Source organism: Lissotriton helveticus, chromosome 1_1 (assembly GCF_964261635.1).
Source record: "Lissotriton helveticus chromosome 1_1, aLisHel1.1, whole genome shotgun sequence".
Classification (NCBI taxonomy): domain Eukaryota; kingdom Metazoa; phylum Chordata; class Amphibia; order Caudata; family Salamandridae; genus Lissotriton; species Lissotriton helveticus.
The window spans coordinates 1,293,391,838-1,293,414,421 of NC_136057.1; the positions used below are offsets into that span (position 1 = coordinate 1,293,391,838).

Below are 22,584 nucleotides of genomic sequence, written 5' to 3' on the forward strand. Positions count from 1 at the left end.
TTCTCAATTGAACTGCGCCGGTGTAATGTTACATAATTATTTTTCTCTGGCTGAAGCAGTTTGAAACTCTGCCTGCACTGCGTGGACCAGGAGGGCATGGAGATGGAGTGTGCATAATGAAGGAGGGGAAGGTGGGGGAAGAGAAGGGCAGGGACTTATTGCCAATATCGGCAACACTCCCCATTACCCCAACAATCTCCTGGAGAAATAAACAGACAAGACACTTTCTTTGTGGAGAAAATTGCTGCAGGTTTATTAGCATTACCAATATGCCAACCTGGTGGGTTATCTTACGGGCAATCCCAAGGCAGGCAGCCCCTTGCCGCCTGCCAACTGATGAGCCAAATTACACTGTGGCTCTTGCCAATCGGAGTTTGCCAGATTTGGGGGAGGGGAAACCCCTCCCACTGGTGGACTGCCAGTCCAACCCCCTTGCTTACGCCCCAGAGGGGGGCAGAGCCTTCCGGGCAACCCCGGTTGCTCAGGTCCACAACCGCCCGTAGGACTACTGGGGTGCATTCGCTCCTCCAGGGTCCAACACGAGGACCTCCCTGGGGATATTTGGCTTTAGCACCCTTACTGTGCTCCTGCAAAGGGTACCTCTCTGTACCTCACAGCCTCTGGATTGCCCTGTAACTCCACCACAGCTCTGGATGTGGCCACCGTCACAGCCAGGACCCCCACCAAGGTAGGCCTCTTCACCTCCATGTTGCTGATTCCAGGGCCTCTCCCAGGTCCAGCAAAATAAGTCCATGGCCACTCTGGCAGGTGTGCCCCATCCTCTTTCAAACTCCCAGTGGACTTAGCATGCAGCCGACCTGCCTGATGGACCAAACCCCCCTATTCAATGAATCTGCGTCTGGCAATGTAAATTCTCCTGTGTGAGGAATCCCCGGCAACCTCTGACCGAGTCCCTTGCCACACTCACAGTGGGGTTATCTCTGCCCCTCATAAAAACCATGCCCCCAATTGGTTGCCTAATTTACACCAGGAGGATTTCATTACTGGCCGCAGTGCCCTCCTACCCGGGAGAGTAGAATTATGCCTCCCTGGTGTAAGACCAAACTGTTGGGAGGGGAGACCCCCCCAATGCGTGCGACAACTTCTACCACAAGCTGTTCCAGCGCATGCCTGTAACCCCAAACCAAATTATCTCAGTAGAGTCCCTCAGTTTCTCCAGCAACCAGTTATAGAGCATGCCTGGGCCCCTCAACCAAATAAGTCAGTGGTGGAAACCCATGCCTCCATCTCTAGAATTGCGCCTGTCGCGTCACTCACAGGACGCACGGACAACCCTTCACCCAGACCTTTGATCCTGGCAAAATAAACAAATGCTAGGTGGCTAACACCCTTTATTGAACACTGCACACCAGTATAAACAACTACTCCAGCTGGCACATAGTTGCACAATACCACTGCACCCAATAAAACCTCTGGTCCCTCACAGTGTCCTTTGGAATACTTCAAGTTTGCCTGCACATGATACCTTAATCTGTCATCCAGCCACTCCCAGGGGTGGCTGCGGACAGCTGTACCTTTAAAACTTTGGGGTTCCCATTGTCCCAACTGCCTGATGCGCTCTGGAGGTACGGGACAGATTAACACCCCGTGTGTCCTCCCTGTAACCAATCCCAGTGCCAAGCAGGCAAGTGGAAAACAAAGTGAAATATTGTATTGTCTGTGTGCAGCGTAGGCTCGGCTCAGAAGGAGCTTCTGTGATGCCGGGGATGTTTGCTTGTGACATATTCAACCGGGAAATTCCCTTCACTTCTCCTCACCAGAGACAAAGGCTGGCGCTGGTTAGACATTCTTGCTGTCTAATTCAGTAATCCCTGCTGCATAATTCCCTGCACGTGATCACTAAACATAGTTCGAGTTAACAGGTAGTGCGACGTGGTTTCTGTATCGGCTTACCGAACTCACAGCTTTTGACCCAGGCACATAGAGCTCCTTGATACAGCTTCCCTTTAATGTATTATATTGTATTGTAATTGCATTTATATAGCGCTTACTACCCCTTGACGAGCCGTTGAAGCGCTTTTTTGGCGAGGTACACTCTACTATGGAACCCAAAATGACTAGTTATGAATTAGTATAGGGAAATATGAAATCAATGTCTATGGTGGATATGTTAGTTAGTTATTTGGATTGAGATGGAGACACAATGAGTTGACGAAAAAAAAGAGCCACACACGCTGCCCTCTCCTTCGTCCAGCACTGTGCAGATGCTATATGGGCTAGTGACTCCCAATTGGTAAGATTTTTATTCTCATGACATGCTAGGCGATAATTTCGTTTCCCACTCAGGCTATGCTAGGGCAATGTTATGCTTTGCATCAGAATTTCATTTTTTTTTTTAACCGTTCATTGGAGAAGCTCACAATTTCCAGCTCTGTGACATTCAATAACATTTTCTCAGATTTCGTTTGTGAGATCATCAAAAGTGACTTGCAAGGTAAGGTAAATTACCAAAGAGATATTAAGGATGTGGAGTAAAGTTGCTGATGGCATTTTCTTGCTCATTTATGGGGTACCCTACGATTTTCACCTAGCTGAGCTTCAGTAATTTTTTTTTTTAATTGTTTCCCTGAATGTGAAGATGCTGTTCCAAAGGAAATAATTTCCCCTCAAATATCACTTTTACAACTACAGTTGCTTACTCCTCAAATATGAATGTAGCATAATCTTAGATCCAGACCAGACTACCTACCTCTCTTGTTGCGATCCCAGAGGTAATTGGTGGAGGAGATAGGTTCTTTGTTTATACAAGTATGAGCAGTGAACTAGTCCTGGGCTTAATTTAATTTTGCCATAGTAATCAGAGTAATTTCAGTTATTCTGCGTAACTCTTTGACACTGAATTACGTATAATCACATGATTATACCTGCTTCAGAAATTAAGAGTAATTTGGAGGATAAAATCCTTACGGGGAGAGAGTATTTCGTGAGTGCAAGTGGCCACTTACCCTGCTGTTCATGTTCCTTTGCATTTAGCGCTATTTTCTTAGCACAAGATGCATCCTTGCTTTCATTTTGGATAGGAGTGTGCATTTTGCGCTGAGAATCTAGCGCTAAATGCTGGAAGTAAGCTGGGGGGGGAAATGTAGCAACCACAAGCGGCTGCTCACACTGCTTTTCCTGTTCTGTTACATTTAGAGCTATTTCTTAGAGTAAAATGCATCCTCACATCGATTTGGGACACAAGAGGACATTTTTGCGCTAAGAAAATAGCGCTAAATTCAGAGTTTCCTCCTCGCCTAATTCCACTGACTCTGGCAGAATGTCTAGATAATTCCATGTGATTATGCTACATGGAAATATGTAAGTTACGCCCACCAATACAGGAGTCTGATTTAGAGGATAATGTGTAATAAACACAATGGAGCACCCTGCTCACCAAACTCTCAGTCCGCCCACCTTTTTTAGAGACAAGTGGCCCATAACGTTTCCATCAACAGAGCATCCGCTAGTAACGGAGATAGAAAGCTTACTCCAACGGTCCATGGGCTGTGGGAGTAAGGCCATCACAACGCTCATTCTATTCACAGAAGAAGGTGTATTTTTTAGTTTTTTTGTCCATCACCACAAGGAAAACCGTAGTGGTGAGGGACAGAAAACAACAATATTGACCCTCATACCTTAAAAGGAAACTCCCCGGGCAAGGGGGTCATTACTTTTTTGTCTTTCAGAAGACAACTTACTTCTTGCCATCCTGATGGATGCCACTCTGTCCATCATACAATAAATCAGGCCCATAATTGCCTCAAACTCGTGCGACCCATACAAAATGGGCTGAATATTATTAGATGGTTTCAATGCTGACCATTAATTAGCTGGTTAATGCCATCAAACATAGTCAACTTTCCTTAGTAGTGATAGAGCGCGCAGGTCACCCGACTATAGTTTTACCAATACTCACCTGGGCCCATAATTCAATTCTCCATATTTACTCAATCGGGTAACCTACACTCTACTTCCAGTCGATTTTGTTCCACTAATTCCTATACCATTGACTTACCAATCCTTGTCACTGGTACCTATAACCACAATGGATCAGGGAGTTTAGAATAATAGGCAAACAGTCAATAATACCATAACATTTACACTCATATAATAACCACAGACTCGGTAAAGGTTTAAACTCTTTATCTAAATTTCATCATAAATCATAATCCAGAGGTTAAAAGCTATCAGACGATCAATAACCAACATTAGAAACAGTGTATAGCTATGCAAAAGAAATATTATGCCGATCATTTAGCAATATAAAGGGAAGGTAAGAACAGGGAACATGCTATTGAAAATTAAAATAGAATTGCACAATTTTCTAAGGGTAGGTAAAGAAATGGAACATACTAAATATGGCAATTATCAAAGGATGGGTAAAAGAGGGAACATAATCTGCAACCACGAAATACATTTAGCATATGACTAAAGGGAAGGTAAGAAAATGGAACACACTATTAAATCAAATAATCAAGCTTAATCACTTTCCAGGGAGGGTGAGAAAAGGACGTCATTTATGCAATCGTTAGACGTTTAGCATTTGACTAATAGGAGGGTAAGAAAATGGAACATGCTAATAGATCTGCCAAACACGAATTTTCATTTACCAATGGAATGGTAAGGAAGGGAACATATATAATCAAAACTTCTATCGATTTAGGGAGGGGAAAAAAGGATGCAAATTATAATGACGATTATCCACACAGATATATATTTACCTAGAATGGTGTGAAGACCAACCCTGGCCACGGGTCAGTGAAAAGGACAGAAGAACCCCAAAGAATGCAGTTGCCAGTAGACCAGCAGGTGCAGTATGGAAATCAGGACAGGGTAGACCAGATTTTGATCAGGACAGGACCACCAAAGGTTAAGATCGGCACCGTAGTTCAGTTGCAACACCTGCACTACTCCCTCTCTGCAAGGAATCAGCCAAAACCCCGACTGGGTTACAGCATGTACCAGCAAAGTGCTTCACCAGCACTTCACCTTCCCAGAACCCAGATTGGGTCAGCGAGTCTGTCTGACAGAGTGCTCCTCAGCCCTCTGTTCTAAATCACCTATTGAGTGCGTTGGGTCAGTGACAGGTCAGCTATTCGGAAAAGTCTGACAAATTCTCTAGCTAAACCTAGGCTAGTTATACTTTTTCCAGGTCAGCGTACTACCCCCAAATGTTGCAAGTGTAAGGATCGGCTGAAGTAGGTGAGAGGTGCACTCAGTTATCAGGTTTAGACAAAACTTATTACAATCTAATCCAAGGGGGCGTCACTACATACTTGTGTTGGCTAGCACAAAAAGTGAAACGTGATGACAAAGTAGAGAGGACCTACTTGTAGTGAGCACTGTTCCTACTTGAAAACTGTAAGTTTTCCAACAATCAAACAAAAAGACTCCTAATCACATTATATAATCAATAAACAATATTCAGATTTCACATCCTCTTTTTTAATTTGTCAATCATAACACTTATTTTCAAAATGCATACATATATATAAAGTATACGTGTGTGCTGTTGTACACCTGTTCTATATATAAATCAACATATCTCACATGAGATTGTAAGTGAATACATAGCAAATACACTATTTACATATTTCTAAACCATAAGGAATCATAATACATAAATATTCATGTATCATTATAAGTTGATTATCTGAAGACACGATGCCCAATGCATTTCGGGACCAGGAGGTACCCTTCTTCAGGGGCGAAATCCTAAAATATACAAAAAACTAATCAGTACTAGCAACAAAATATATTATTTATTTTCACATGATTACATCTATCTGAAAAATGGAGACACAGCAAAGGGGGGAAGAAACAGAAATATGAGCATTTTCAAAAAATACGAATTCGAGAAAACACTTCCTATTTATCTTCCTCCTTACAATTGGAACATATATACATAATTCGAATTACATCACGTGTTGGCCTAATAACAACCTCCTGAATAGTAAATGGCTATATCCTCCCTCTGAAACATGGCAGAGAGGAAACACAATCATTTCCATACAAGACATAAAATACTGTCATACAAACTAAATACTTACCAAGAAAAAAATATACATAAGTAATTCCACTGACATGAAGAATAAAAATGTCTCTATAACCACCTGCTTCATAGAATGCTGTAAAAAACAAAAGTGGTTGAAAATCTCAAAGCATGTTGTCAAGAGAATGTAATAATTAATAACTCAACGATGATCCTCCTGCCTAAGGTATAAGGGCAGTCTTAATATTGCAGCATGAATGTTGTAAACCGCTAAGTACATAACTTAAATATGGTAACAATGATTAAGGAAACATACTATTCACATCCGATGTTCCAGCACGAATGCCAGAATATCATTACTCACGTACCTTAGAAAAATAATGGTACACGATGGCTACGGTAAAACTCCTAATGTTAGTCTTTGAGTGGAACTCCAGCAAAATACACTACGTGGTATGTCCTGGAACACACGGTCACTAAATGGATTAAAATAAAAGACACGAGGTGTAAAAAAAGCGGTAATAAATGAAAAGTGAGAAAATGCACTACAGAGAATATAAATGTATACCTAAAGACCAGCAAGCCGCACTGAAAGTGAGTTTGTTTGACTACAAAAGTGATATACACGTTGTTACTTGGCTCTCAGGACCTTGCGACTCCGCCGGAGAACAATTAGCAACTACGAACATAAAAAATATTAAGCTTATGGTCAATGTATCGTACATGAAGGTACAATCGTCCAAACCCATATATTCAGAAAGCTAATTCCTTAAGCTTTGTAGAATCATACCTAAGAGTGTAGTCGTAGTTACAGCGTAATAAGGGTTACATGTCACCCGTTGAGAACGCTAACGGGATAATGATGGGAAGCGAGACACTGAAAAAAACATGAAAGTAGCCTGTTATTGCTTATGCACTTAGAATCAAATGCTCTTTGATAGGTAATAATGTCTCCCTAATTTACCTCCGTTACTCGCTGACGGAACTTGGTCGTAATGTAATAGAAATTCAAGTCCACCCATTACAAGAGGTTGCTAGGTGATGGAGAAGGTAGGGCCACTAAAAAAACATATAAAAGAGTATCTATAATTGTTGGTGAACTCCTGCTTTGGATTACTCATAAAGAAGGGTACTAAGATCTAACTAATTTACCTCCGTGGCTCGATCCAACGATCCTCCAGTGTCGAGTATTCCTGCTGCAGACTCTCAGGTAAATGCGGAAGGATACTACACCGCTTTTTAAAGAGTTCCCAATAATGCGGGAGATAGCGTGTGTTGATGGGAGATGTAGTCCCCACATAAAAAAATCCCTAGCTGAAAGCTTTATTGTTCCAAACGGGACACAATATAATTTAGTAGGACGATGTCTTTGAAATAACGTCTAAATGTTCTACAGTGTTGTGAAGCCCTCAGTTATAACGGATACTGCTAACATGCAAACAGGGAATATAAAACCGAAAATCACCCGAAAATAAAAGTGCAACTGAAAAGAGGAGACGGACGTCAACCACTATGCAGTAATGCCGAATAACTGAATCTCCCGCCATTGTAATATGGTGTATGCCAAAAAGTTCTTAACCTAAATGTATGCAGATGATGTCACTGGCAACAATCTCATAAACCTTAACATTTTTCATGTCTCAGGGTACTTAACACTAGTGACGGCTAATAATAGAGAAGAAGAGTAATAATACATACTGGGAAGCAATACTACATGTTATTTGCACAATCGTATAAACCTATACAAATCAGTTTGACAACCTAATGAAATACTTCTGCTACAGATTGACATGATGATGGGAAATTTACATTAATTGGACCAACGTACACAGTAACATTCTGCTGCATTGTTTTTCAATATTTAACAACAAAAAACATCAAATAATAAACAGAAAGCACATTCTATAAGAAACCTGCCTGAAAACAATGTGTGACAGTCTAATTAGTGGTAACTATCTTGATTGTAGCTAATGTGGGGGAAAGTGTGAAAATTTCAGTCGGTGCATGAGGATCAGAAAGTAAACCCAAATAAATCATAAAAAACAACCCAGGTCTACTCGATCATTAAGGCCATTTGGAATACATGTGCATAAAAAGTGTTTCCAATAAATCTCGCACTGTAGTAGTCGGGAGGAGTTATCTTGACCCTCCTTTTTCTGTACTACCTCAATTATCTGAGCCCGTAGTTGCGCTATATTATGGTGACTTTCATCCCAGTGAGTGGCTATAGGGGTGCTTTTGTTTTTTGCCCGTATATTGCTCTTATGCTCTGTGAGCCTAATTTTTAGTTTGCATTCAGTCTTACCCACATAGAGTTTGCCACACGGGCATCTGAGACAATAAACTAAGTTGGTGCTGTTGCAATCAGATGTATGCTTTAACTGGATTTTTTTGCCTGTCTTTGGATGGGTTAAGATGTTGCCAGTAATGATGTTATTGCAGTGTATGCAGTTCTGACATTTCATCGTGCCTTTGAAATCACTTTGGATTTGTGGATTCCTAGGTGACCGGACGATGTCCATCAGGTTTCGGCCTCTCGTATATGCAAATATGGGTTTCTCAAGAAAAATGCCTTTAAACTCACTTTCATTCTGGAGTAATTCCCATCTTTTAAGTATGATACGTTTGATTTGATTAGCTGATGTAGAAAATTTAGACACAAATGTGAATTTGTGCCTACATGGTTTGGTAACCGGAGTCAACAATGATTGACGATCATGAATGGCTAGTCTGTCTATACATTGATCAAGTATTTCAGCAGGATACCCTCGCTGTTCAAATCTCCTACGATGAATTTGTATTTGTTTATCAAATATTTGTTTGGTCGCACAGATTCTTTTTATTCTCAAAGAGTGGGAATAAGGTAAGTTAGTAATAAGGCTTTTAGGATGGAAACTGTTGTACATCAACGTATTGTTTCTATCCGTAGGTTTTGTGTAAATGTCTGTTATCAATTTTTTGTTGATCTGATCCTTGGTGACAAGCACATCCAAATAATGAACTGCATTGGAGCTTATATTGAAAGTAAACTGAATCCTCGGGTTCTTTTTGTTAAGATCTACGATCAAACCTTCAAGCTCTGGCTGTGTTTTGGACCATATTAGAAAAATATTGTCAATGTAACGACCATACACTACTAACCCTTGATTCCATTGGTGGTTCGTTAAAATATGTTCATACTCAAAAAGTGACATAAAAATGTTAGCATAGGCTGGAGCCCCAGAGAATCCCATGCTGGTGCCGGACATCTGCCCAAAAAACTGATCTTGCCACTGGAAATAACTGTTATTTAAACAGAAATGTAACAATTTCAGTATAAAAAGACTTTTCTCTTGGCAGAACTTCATCTGTAACAGTGCCCATTCTACTGCTTCCATCCCTTCTTGATGGTTAATGGATGTATATAGTGCAGTGACATCAATCGTACACAATATCCAATCATCTCTAAAATATTCTTGGATTGATTCCAATTTGGTCAAGAAATGGGTGGTGTCCTTAATATAAGTACACCACGATTGTACAAATTATTGTAAAAAATGATCTAGATATTTTCCAATAGGGTCAAAAATAGAACTGCACCCAGAAACAATTGGTCGGAAAGGGGGATCTGTGGGATGTTTATGGATTTTGGGAGTCATAGAGAGCGACGGTCTTTTTGGGTTTTGTGTTGTGAGAAACGTTTTTTGTGTCTCGGAGATGATCCCAGCTGTGCAAGCTTCTTGTAGCAGTTCAGATAAACCCTTCTGTAGGAAATTCGTAGGGTCATTGTCAAGTGGTAGATAGGTATTTTGTTCTTGAACATGTTCATTTACTTTCTTGTTGTAATATTCTGTGTCCATAATAACCAGGGCCCCGCCCTTATCTGCCGGTTTTAAGGTAAGTTGTGGATTTTGAGTAATCGAGTGTACTGTATGGTAATCATGGACTGTAAAGTTCTTATTTTTCATCGATGTGTATCTAATCTTAGATAGGTCTCTTTTGACAGTGTCCTCAAAAAAGTCAAGAATTTTGTTAGATATCGGAGCCATGTATTTACTTTTGGGTTTAAACTTGATTTCCTCCAAGGATAAATCTTGATCCGATTCGCATTCCATAACATTCTTGAAGTAGACTGAAGTCTGAGTTTACGCTTGAATTAAAAAAATGCCACATTATTTTCCAAAGGTGTAGTATCATTCGTAGGTACAAAGGGCATGCCTTTGTTAAGGGTCATAGTCTGCTTCTTAGATAACTCAAAGGAAGAAATATTTATGTTAAGGGTAGATTTTTCCCACTGCGTAGTGACCTTCCCTTGTCCTCTCCTGGTGGGACGCTTGACTGTCCTTTTGGTACTTCTGCTGTGGGTGGTGGTGGTTGCCCTCCCGTCGGGGCCTGTAATAAAAAAGACCCCGTTGTGGTGTTGCTAGCTACTAGTACGTTAGGGACAATTGTTGTTGAAGGTGCAGTTGATATTGCGGATTTTGCTAGAGGTAGTTGAGACGCAGAAACGTCTTGATTAGTAGTGATACTTTCTTCACTGGAAGTCATCGTTTTATGTGGAATGAAACGTCTCTTGGCATATATCTCAGCCCCACTGTAGACTTCGTTTAATTTATAATCTATAGTATTTCGACGATACTTTCTTATCTTCCCTTCCTGAAGTTCACGATTGTAACGGTCAAGTTTTGCATTCAAATCTACTAACGTGGTTTGCCAAATTGTTGGGTCAAATGCAGGTTCTAAATCTCTTTTCAGATTGAAAATTTCCTCATCCAAATCTTTAATGGTACATGATAGTTCTTCTATAATTAAAAGGATGAGATCTAAAGAGCATTTATTCAATTTGGAAAACCATTTATCCATAAATTGTGGGTTCAGGTGGAATCTGAATAACATTGGTCTTAGGGCAATCCTTAATCCCCTCGGTATTCTTTTTGCTCAGTGATATTGGACTAACGTTGATGCATGGAGACGTTGGTTAAGTTGCCTCCTTGTAAGATATTCCAGTTGTTTAAGACGTTGTATGGTGGAACCCCCTTTGGCGTCTACCAATTTAATTTCGTTGATCAGGGCATATATGTCTGTGGCTTCTTCTGCTGTGTATGCTAGGGTATTGGCTCTATTTTCAGTGATGTGTGTGATACTATCGAAAGATGCCATATTTTCTTTAATGATAACTAATAGGTACTAATACTGAAATGTAATGGTGATACCTCAAAAGGGCCAAAGTGAAATAACTGAAGAAGGTGAGAGGTGCACTCAGTTATCAGGTTTAGAAAAAACGTATTACAATCTAATCCACGGGTGCGTCACTACATACTTGTGTTGGCTAGCACAAAAAGTGAAACGTAATGATAACTTAGAGAGGACCTACTTGTAGTTAGCACTGTTCTTACTTGAAAACTGTAAGTTTTCCAACAATCAAACAAAAAGACTCCTAATCACAATATATAATCAATAAACAATATTCAGATTTCACATCCTCTTTTTTAATTTGTCAATCATAACACTTATTTTCAAAATACATACATATATATAAAGTATACGTGTGTCCTGTTGTACACCTGTTCTATATATAAATCAACATATCTCACATGAGATTGTAAGTGAATACATAGCAAATACACTATTTACATATTTCTAAACCATAAGGTATCATAGTACATAAATATTCATGTATCATTATAAGTTGATTGTCTGAAGACACGATGCCCAATGCATTTCGGGACCAGGAGGTAACCTTCTTCAGGGGCGAAATCCTAAAATATACAAAAAACTAATCAGTACTATAAACAAAATATATTATTTATTTTCACATGATTACATCTATCTGAAAAATGGAGACACAGCAAAGGGGGGAAGAACCAGAAATATGAGCATTTTCAAAAAATACGAACTCGAGACAACACTTCCTATTTATCTTCTTCCTTACAATTGGAACATATATACATAATTCGAATTACATCACGTGTTGGCCTAATAACAACCTTGAGGTTCCGTGACGATTTTACTCGTGTTTGTAACATTGTCGTAAATACATAATTTTGGTATCAGTGAACCGCAAATGATCCATTTAGTATATCCTGGTGTTTTCGCTATGCTACGAGCAAGAGCACTCCTGTTACAAACACATTTCTGTTCTACCCGTGGCATCCATCTTAGAACACGGAAGCCATTTTGTATTCCTTGCCCTCACATAGTCAATGGACACGCAATGACCTCTTTTCATTAAAGGACACGTAGGCTTTAACCGGCGATTCACCTTGCGAGGGACACGTGCACCTTAGGCCAGCAACGCTGTGACTCGGCAAGAACTGCCTCCCCAGCCTAAGGCCAGTCCTGCTATACTGGTTCTTGTGTTCGTTGGCCTGATCATGATTAGGCGGCCGAAGCTGGTAACCGTGCCCATTTACGACCCACAAACATCTCTTATCCTGTCTTTCTATCTTCTACACCTGGCTCTGCTCCTTTCCTTCTGGGCCTTTATTAGGGGGAGGTAACGAAATTTACGATGAGGCGGTCCGGGTCTTGAATGAGAAATTGACATGGGATTATGATGGAAAAGTGGGAACCCCTCATTCGTAATGTTTTGACATCAGATACTGTTGACGATTCCTGTGCAACGCCAAATATTTATTGTTTAAGACACGAATGTTTAGAACTGTGGTAACATGTAAAGAATTTGCCCCGAGCAGAATATTTAGTATATAAGGAACAACCCTCTTTGTACAAATTGAACAGGCTCCTAGACACTGCCCGTGTGCAGTTTCTGTGACTTCTGTGTCCCTGCAGTAATAAACCTTTGGTCTTTGACGCCACCATCGAGAAGCCCGTGTTTCTGTTTGTTTGTGCACCAAGACAGGTTGAACTCCGGGGTCTTCGGGTGTTGTCCCTGACACCTCTGGACGGAACCAATTGGCGCCCAACGTTGGGCGACGTCATTCGGTACCGGTCCAAAAGCCTGAAGAGTTCGAGGAGCTTCGTGTGAAGATTTCAGAGGGAGGCGCCCCACTTCATCGATCCCGGCATATCGCAAAAGTGGCCCCGACGTTCTCTTCCGCGAGGGTTCCCGTTCAGACGGCTGCAGTGGTCCGTTGCCTTGACCGTCGCCCTGTCTTGGACCCGAGGTGCAGTCCTTAGTACGGCGAGACGTGACGGGTTTCTCCTTGGTGACGTCTTCAGTGCCTCAGTTAAGTATTTTGTGAGGGTTGCTCCTGTTTGGATAATCCTTTTAGTTCTCAGTTCAGTTCAGTTTTGTAAGATTATCACTGGTTATTCTGGTTACGATAATCATTCTGTTCAGTTCAGGTATCGATACATTTGTCAGTTCTGGTAGGCCTAAGTTCTTGGTTCGAGTGCGCATCTTTTCTGTTTGTGTCTTGTTTGTTTTGTGTTCCGGATTATAAAATGGTAAGTCGGAAAAATTGTATGTTGTCTTGTTTTAGTTGCAACAGTGATTCCCAGTTGGAGGACTCGTGTTTGGTTCCTCCGATTGGAACTCCCCTTTATGACCTATATTGCAAGTTTGGTGTGGGCCCTATCTCTTATAACGAGGTATGGATCCGCTTCACAGAGAAAGATGGTGTCCTTAGTTGGCCACTGCATGGTAGTTTTGAACCTCAAGTTCTTGATAATTTAGAAATGAAATTATTCAAGAAGAAAGCCCGGCCGGCAATGTTTGATTCTTTCCGTTATTGGCGAAAAGAATCTAAACAGAGAGAAATTAAAAAGTTGAAGAAAGAACAGAAAGAGCAAGAGTTGACTTTAGAACAGTCTGCTAAGCAGCTGCAACTCAACGAGTCTGAAAAAGCGATGGAGGTGGCCAATAGAGAGCGTAATTTAGCGATAGACAAGTGTTATCCCGCTTTGCCATCAAGTACGGCTAAGATAGTAGAGGACCCTGAAAAGGATCCCCTGTTGTCTTACTTGTTACGATCACCCCCACCGTATGCACAGGGTGCTACGGCTCCACCTATACCGAATGTTCAATTACCGGTTGCTGGACAACCTGGTGTCCCTGTTCCCGTTCCCCTGAATCAAGTTCCTGTACCTCCTGTGGTCAATATTAATGTTCCTTCGACAACCCCTCTTCCAGGGTTGCCGGCTTCTTTGCCTATGCCTGTGTCGCTCACACCTGCTAGTTCACAAGCTATTTTGCCTGCTACTCCTACTGTTCCTAATCTATCTGTTCCAACCGCTACTCTATTTACTGCCTCTGCTAATATTATGACTCCACTTTCTGTTCGTCGGAGAATCACTGATTCTGTCTCTAATATTCTATCTCCCTTCTATAAAACTCTGATTAAGACTCCTACCTCTGACTCTGTGCAGAGACGTAGTCAGCTTCCCAGTACTGAAGAAAGAGGAATACTAGATTCCACTGCTCTTAGATGGGTTTCAAAAGTTGGAAGATATAATGTACAAGATGTATTAGATACATTTATGCAATGGAATGAACCGACACAACGATATGTGTTCGATGAAATGTGTTTCCTTCTACGTGAGGAATTGGAAGAGGATGACTCTGAATCAAATCTGGAAGAATTAATTAATGTTCAGAAAGAGTTTGCTGCAGGTATGATAGTTGGACAAAATATAAAAGAAGCGATGGAACTGGTTCTAAGTTATAGGACCGACTCATCCCTTCGTTCACCGAGAGAGTTAGAGAAACGTAGTACGAAACAAAATCGTCAATATCCAATGAGAGAGGTTCCACCAATTTGGCGTGAAGCTGTGCAAGCTAATGCAAACCTTGGTATTGCAGCCGCTCCGGCACAATTCCAGAGAGTATGGATACATATTCCATGGAAGCGAGCTGAAGTATTAGCAGTAAAACAGGCCTTGCCAGATCCGCGTAAAAATCCTGCAGGGTACTACAAAGAGTTGGCTCAAACAGTTGACGCTTGTGTATTGAATCTTGCTGACATAGATCTGCTATTTGGCAATGTAGTACCACAACCAATTTGGGCTAAAATTCGTAAAGAGAATCATCCAGTTGCCCTAGGTGGTGACTGGGCAGCTATAATTGCAGCGGATGGTCAACAAGTAGGTGGTTCTAAACCTGAACCCTTAATTGCTAATTTGCCTGGTAGAATAATCGATTTAATGAAAACCCTAATGCCAGCATTACGCGTTAACTGGGACAAATTGTCCGCGTGCAAACAAAAGAAAGACGAAAGCGTCTCCGACTTTTTCACAAGATTCGAAGAGACTTTCGTGGATCATAGTGGTCAGGATATGAGCACAGAAGGAGGCCAGAGATTATTTGTTGATAAATTTGTGCACAATCTGTTGCCAGAACTTAGTGGTAAATTAAAGAATTCTGAAAGTGCGTGGGCTGTCTCTACGACTGCGCAAATACTTGCGACTGCCCAGTACTATGAAAATAGGGATAAAGAAGAGAAGGAAAAATCAGATAAAAAGACGAAAGATTTAAAAACTAAAGTACTTTTACAGCAAGCTTATCCGCCTCGCACGAATCAGACTAGTATGCAGCAAGGGTCATATCAAAGAACGGATTATAATTTTCAAAGGCCACAATACCAATGGAATCAATGTGCTTATTGCAAAGTGGAAGGTCATTACAAAAATGAGTGTCCAGTTCGGGCACAAAATAATGCTGCGGCAGCTCAGAGAGGTCGTGGTAGTTCTATGCAAAATTCTAGAGGTCGAGTAAGAGGTGCTATGCCTCCGCAGACGAGTGATCGCCCTTCTAATCATTTCGACCAGCGAAATGGACAATCTGCCCAACAGAATAGGTCTCCACAGTATCATGTTGAAGACTATTATGAAGCTAGTGAGGAAGTTCAGCAAAGTGAGTACTAGGACAGCCATGGACAAAGAGAGGGAGTAGTATCAGTTCCAGTAGATCAGAGTGGGCCTTATGTCGCAGTAGCAACATCAGGTATAGTCGAACCGTTTCTGTTGGATACTGGTGCAGCAAAAAGTTCTATCATACATGCGAAACTCCCTGGCGCACCTTTGTCTGGCTCAACAAACGTTTCAGTAGGTTTTTCGGGCGCCCCTGTTCATAACCCTGTTTCTGGTCCTTTGTCTATTTCTGTTGGACCCTGTCAATTGAAAGCACCCCTGATTTTGACGACAGGTTGTAACGAAAATCTGCTCGGTTTAGACTTGTTAAAACGCCTGTACGCGACATTGTACTGTTCTCCAGCAGGAGTACAGCTTACGTTGGGTAAAAGAATACTTGTCGATGGATGCGCTCCCACCAGAGCTGCGTTCTCTCCCTGATACTCTTTGGGCGACTGGTCCTAATGATGTAGGTCTTTTAGAAATTCCACCATATGTAGTAACTTTGAAAGCGAATGTCAAACTTCCACGAATTCCACAATACAGAATCTCTAGTGAAGGTGAGCGTGCGCTCCTACTGATAGTGCAAGATCTGATTGAGAAAGACGTTATAGAAGAAACTAGAGGTAATGTCTGTAATAGTCCTGTACTGCCTATTTTGAAACGAACTGACCCTACAAAACCTCCAGTATATAGGTTTGTAATTGATCTCAGAGAGGTTAATAAAATTGTGATTCCACAGTTTCCTGTGGTTCCAGACATTACTGCATTGTTAACATTGATTCCTGCTACAGCAGCATGGTTTTCGGTTGTCGACTTGAAAAATGCCTTTTTCAGCATTCCGATAGCCGAAGAAAGCAGAGATATCTTCGGTTTCTCTCTAGGAGGACGAAGCTTCAGGTTTAAACGCGCTCCACAAGGCTATTGTGAAAGCCCATCCATTTACAGTCAAGCATTAAAAAGCCAGTTAGATTCCTTCGTACTTCCTCTTGGTTCTGCTTTAGTACAATATGTCGATGATCTTCTAGTGGCTGCTGATGACAAGGAAACTTGCAAAACAGCTACGATTTCTTTATTGCATCACTTGTCAGATTTGAATCACAAGGTGTCACCTTCAAAAATGCAATACTGCTGCCAAGAAGTGACCTACCTAGGTCATCTCTTGTCAAAGGAGGGAAGGAAGTTGACCCCAGAGAGAATAAAAGCAATTACACAGATGAATGTTCCTAGCACGCAGAGAGAAGTATGTGCCTTTTTAGGTATTACCTCATATTGTAGGCAATGGATCCCAAATTTTTCTCTTTTGGCAAAACCATTGGTAGCCTTAACTGGGAAAGGTGTTCCGAGTCCGGTACCATGGTCTGCTGAATGTCAGCAGAGTTTTTCTGAGTTACGAAATGCACTGTGTTCAGCACCTGTATTGGGTACACCCGACTACAGAAAGCCATTCACGCTCTATGTCCACGAGAGAGAAGGTTGTGCATTGAGTGTTTTGACGCAGAAATTTGGTGATAAACAACGCCCTTGTGCGTATTTTTCATCAACGTTAGATCCGGTAGCCAGAGCATTGCCTAGTTGCTTGAGAGCTACAGCCGCAGCTGCAGCTTCTATTCGACAATCTGCTGGTTTAGTAATGAACAACATGCTAGTGGTTATGGTTCCTCATGCGGTGGATACACTCATGAACCGAACCAAGACGCAGCACCTTACCAGTGCTAGATTATCAGGTTATGAACTGACACTGTTAGCTAGTCACATTCAGATCAAAAGATGCAATGTATTGAATCCAGCAACATTGTTGCCGACTAGCCAAGAGTCGAGTGATTCCGAACCACACGACTGTTGTTTTAAAACTGAGGAAGAAACAAAAGGATGAATTGATCTAAAAGACACTCCGTTATCAGATCCAGATGGCACGCTGTATGTTGATGGGTCTTGCTTCAAATTGGAGAATGGTGATGTGACTGCTGCTTATGCAGTAACGACCTTGAGTACGATTGTGGAGACTGCAAGAGTGAGTCAGAATTCTGCCCAAGCTGCAGAATTGATCGCGCTAACAAGAGCGTGCGTTTTAGCTAAGGGAAAGAGAGTAAATGTGTTCACAGATAGTCAATACGCGTTCGGCGTGGCCCATAGTTTTGGCCGCTTGTGGAAAGAGAGAGGTTTCATTACGTCCCATGGGACTAAGATTCAACATGGTCAGCTAGTTAATGACTTGTTGGAATCTCTAACCTTGCCGACTGAAGTTGCGATTGTGAAATGCAGTGCTCATAAAGCAATCACGGATGATGTTGGTCGTGGGAATGCTTTTGCCGATGAGACTGCAAAACAGACAGCTAGAAATATGACGAGTAGAATGTATGTTGCAACGTCTGCAAGATGGATTTCTGAGTCTGGAATGTGTGAGGACACAGTGGAAAGCGTGAAGGAAATTCAGAAAGAGGCGACTGAGGAGGAAAAACTTGCATGGAAAGAGAGCACGGGTAAATTGGACTCGAGTGGGTGTTGGATTGACCTGTCGGAACAACAGCGTTGGATGTTGCCTGATGCGTATGTGCTTGCAGTAGTAACGATGGCACATGGAACAGCACACATCAGTTCAAAAGGGATTTGTAAGATGTTGGCTCCGGTCTGGAAGAATGATGGGATTAGTAAGTGTGCAGAGAGAGTGGTGAGAAATTGTATGGTATGCTTGATGCATAATCCTGGCAAGGGAATCCCCACACCTGCAGGTCACTTCGCTCCTCCTTCCTGCCCCTTCGAAGTGATCCAGCTAGACTTCATTCACATGGATCGTTGTAATAACCTGAAATACGTCCTAGTGGTAGTTTGTGCTTTCTCCAGATGGATCGAAGCATACCCGCTAAAGGACAATACTGCCTTATCCACTGCCAAAATTCTTCTTAAAGAATACTTCCCCAGATACGGAATGCCACGGATTGTATGGTCAGATAACGGAAGTGAGTTCGTAGGGAAAGTTATGCAGAGTGTGTGTGCCGGTCTAGGGATTAGACAGAAGTTTCATAGTGCGAATCATCCCCAGTCCGCGGGTTTAGTCGAGGGTTACAATGGCACCCTTAAACTGAAACTTGCTAAGATACAAGCGTCCACGGGTTTGTCCTGGCCAGACGCATTGCCTTTGGCTTTGCTATCAACAAGAGCAACTGTACATTCTAGAGTAGGGCTTAGTCCTTATGAAATAGTTTTTGGTCGTCCTGCAAATGTTTGGGGGGTACCTAGACCAAAAGAATTCAAGCAGCTGGAATACCCAATGTTAATTGATTACCTTTTCGACTTGACTGCTAAATTGAGTCTTATTCACCAACAGGTTTTCGATGCATTGCCAAAGCCACCGGAGAGTCCAGGCCATCAGCTGAAACCGGGTGACCAGGTGGTCATTAGAAATTTTGCAAGAACGAAAAATCTTCAACCCAGATTCATTGGCCCTTTCCAAGTCCTACTAGCAACGAGAACTGCTATTCGTGTGGCCGGAAGGAAGAACTGGATCCATACGACACATGTCAAACGTGTGCCTCTGCCACTTCCTTACGACAACTGGGTAAAGAAAGGAATCGGTGCCTCTGAAACGGAACAAGTCCCCAGGTTCATACCTTTCAGCGATGCAGAACTGATCACGGATTCACCAAATTCTGACTCTCCTCCTGAAACTGCTCTTTTGAACCCTGAACATTTGCCATCTGCGAACGTGAACATTGCAACGTCAGCTGAAAATACATTGTTTCCAGATCAGACAGCTCCTGCAAAACTGAGATACAACTTGCGACCTCGCAATATGGACAAATAAAGCAGGAAACTGCCTATTTTCACATTTGAATTTTCTGATACATTGCCTCCAGCCAGGAAGTTTACTATTATTTTTGTTGTTTCAAAATTTTGCCTTGCCGTCTGGGTAGCCGTAGGGTCGTGGCTGTGTGCCTAGTTGAATCTGCGGGGGTCAGACACAAGGTCGATCTTTCTGTTAGTTCTGGGATCTCCCAGGGCTGATAGAGGCATTTTCATCTACGTACACATCATCAGTGGTCACGAGCGGATTGTAGAAGATGGAGCTTCCTGAGCTGCAACGAGAAAATGTAATTTATGTTCGCAGAAATAGACTGTACAGAATACTTCACAGCAAATGCTTTCTAATGCAATGTGCAGTTACATTTTTAATTGTTTTGATAACGTTGGTGGGTGGAATCGTCTTTGTGTACATTTGATTTTTATGCCAGTAACTACAGTACCTCCCCTTGATCCTACTACTTCTACGGTTTCTTCTATGCATTCTTTTCACTCATTTCCTGAACACGAACAAGCTCGACGCTCAGAATTTATTAACAATACATTTGTACAGCTCTTGCATCAACACCAACTGGTAGTTAATACTACAGACTGCTGGGTGTGCGGCTTGATACCTCACACTATGGATAAAGGCATTCCCTATCTAGTCTTGCCTTTTAGCTACAATGGATCATTTCAGGCCTTTCAGACCATTTTTTCATATGCCCTTGAGACCTATCCTCCGCGTCCACCACGGTCCACTAAATACAACTCAGCCAACAAAGCTTTAGTCCAGGGAATTATTGACATGATTAAAGACGTCAATAATACTCCATCTTACCCTAGAGATGAATTACGGGTGTATTTGAGTTGGAACTCTACCGAGTATCGCCTTAGTTTGGGAGAAAGCAAGCGTAAAAGCTCCACTTCAGTTTGGGTCGTGCCTCACCGAGGTCAGGTCTGTTTGCAAGGAAATGGGAGAAATCTGAGAGCTCAGCTAGGGAGGAGTGAGTGTGTTGAGACTTACGTATTTCCGTCTAATTCCTCCCCTGCCTTCCTGACTGCTAGGGGTACCTACTTCATCTGTCAGGACAGAGCATATACATGGCTGCCTGCTGACTTTTCAGGTTCATGTTATATTGCTCGATTGTTACCTCCGACATACACTGCTTCTTCAGATTATCACAAGACCAGAGTAGCAAGAGGTGTCTTCAGCAAGGAAGATACCGCTGGTCAGGAAGCTGGAGACTTCTTCAAAGGTTTCCTTCCGTTTTGGGGGCCTATGGCCAATAGTAGAAATCTACGTCAACTAACACGGGTAGTTGAATCTACTATTACAGAAACTGCTGGTGCCCTTAGTAACTTAACAGCTGAGCTTCAGGCGGATCGTCTCATGACGTTACAGAACCGAATGGTTCTAGACGTAATACTTGCAGATCGAGGTGGGGTATGCAGAATGATCCAATCGAGCTGCTGTGTCTTTATTCCAAATAATGCTCCAACAGTCTATGAAGCGATCTCTAAGCTACACAAGATTTCCGACTCTATACACGTAGATAAGGGAAACTGGTCCTTCATGGAGTGGTTTTGGACTCTGGTATCAGCGTGGGGATGGAAGGTTCTGATGGTCATTGGTGTCATCCTAGTATTTCTGTTCTCGTGCTGCCTTATTATCCAATGTGGTCCCGCTTTGTGTAGTCTTTGTGCTGCAACCTGTTTCAGAAAACCACCTGCATTTGGAGAAAAGGTACGAGACAAGATGATGGTGCAACAACATGTCACTGACCTACTGAGCATAGAATTAGACTCTGACTCTGACATAGACTGAGTAATTGCCTATGTAAGGGCAAAAGGAGGGTCTGAGGTTCCGTGACGATTTTACTCGTGTTTGTAACATTGTCGTAAATACATAATTTTGGTATCAGTGAACCGCAAATGATCCATTTAGTATATCCTGGTGTTTTCGCTATGCTACGAGCAAGAGCACTCCTGTTACAAACACATTTCTGTTCTACCCGTGGCATCCATCTTAGAACACGGAAGCCATTTTGTATTCCTTGCCCTGCAATGACCTCTTTTCATTAAAGGACACGTAGGCTTTAACCGGCGATTCACCTTGCGAGGGACACGTGCACCTTAGGCCAGCAACGCTGTAGCAGCATGACTCGGCAAGAACTGCCTCCCCAGCCTAAGGCCAGTCCTGCTATACTGGTTCTTGTGTTCGTTGGCCTGATCATGATTAGGCGGCCGAAGCTGGTAACCGTGCCCATTTACGACCCACAAACATCTCTTATCCTGTCTTTCTATCTTCTACACCTGGCTCTGCTCCTTTCCTTCTGGGCCTTTATTAGGGGGAGGTAACGAAATTTACGATGAGGCGGTCCGGGTCTTGAATGAGAAATTGACATGGGATTATGATGGAAAAGTGGGAACCCCTCATTCGTAATGTTTTGACATCAGATACTGTTGACGATTCCTGTGCAACGCCAAATATTTATTGTTTAAGACACGAATGTTTAGAACTGTGGTAACATGTAAAGAATTTGCCCCGAGCAGAATATTTAGTATATAAGGAACAACCCTCTTTGTACAAATTGAACAGGCTCCTAGACACTGCCCGTGTGCAGTTTCTGTGACTTCTGTGTCCCTGCAGTAATAAACCTTTGGTCTTTGACGCCACCATCGAGAAGCCCGTGTTTCTGTTTGTTTGTGCACCAAGACAGGTTGAACTCCGGGGTCTTCGGGTGTTGTCCCTGACACCTCTGGACGGAACCAAAAAGTCCAGAACTCCAACCTCCTGAATGGTAAATGGCTATATCCTCCCTCTGAAACATGGCAGAGAGAAAACACAATCATTTCCATACAAGAAATAAAATACTGTCATACAAACTAAATACTAACCAAGAAAAAAATATACATAAGTAATTCCACTGACATGAAGAATAAAAATGACTCTATAACCACCTGCTTGATAGAATGCTGTAAAAAACCAAAGTGGTTGAAAATCTAATAGCATGTTG

The 22,584-nt window shown here is 42.1% G+C and overlaps 1 protein-coding gene across 1 annotated transcript in view; it reads right to left on the reverse strand.

Annotated features, from left to right (window-relative positions):
- The window catches only part of LOC144763904 (uncharacterized), a 150,602-nt gene that overhangs the window by 36,937 nt on the left and 91,081 nt on the right, over positions 1–22,584 (reverse strand). Inside the window, exon 3 of the mRNA XM_078649938.1 lies at positions 10,614–10,776. Coding sequence (XP_078506064.1) covers positions 10,614–10,776 — 163 coding nt within the window. The remainder of the gene's footprint in view (positions 1–10,613; positions 10,777–22,584) is intronic.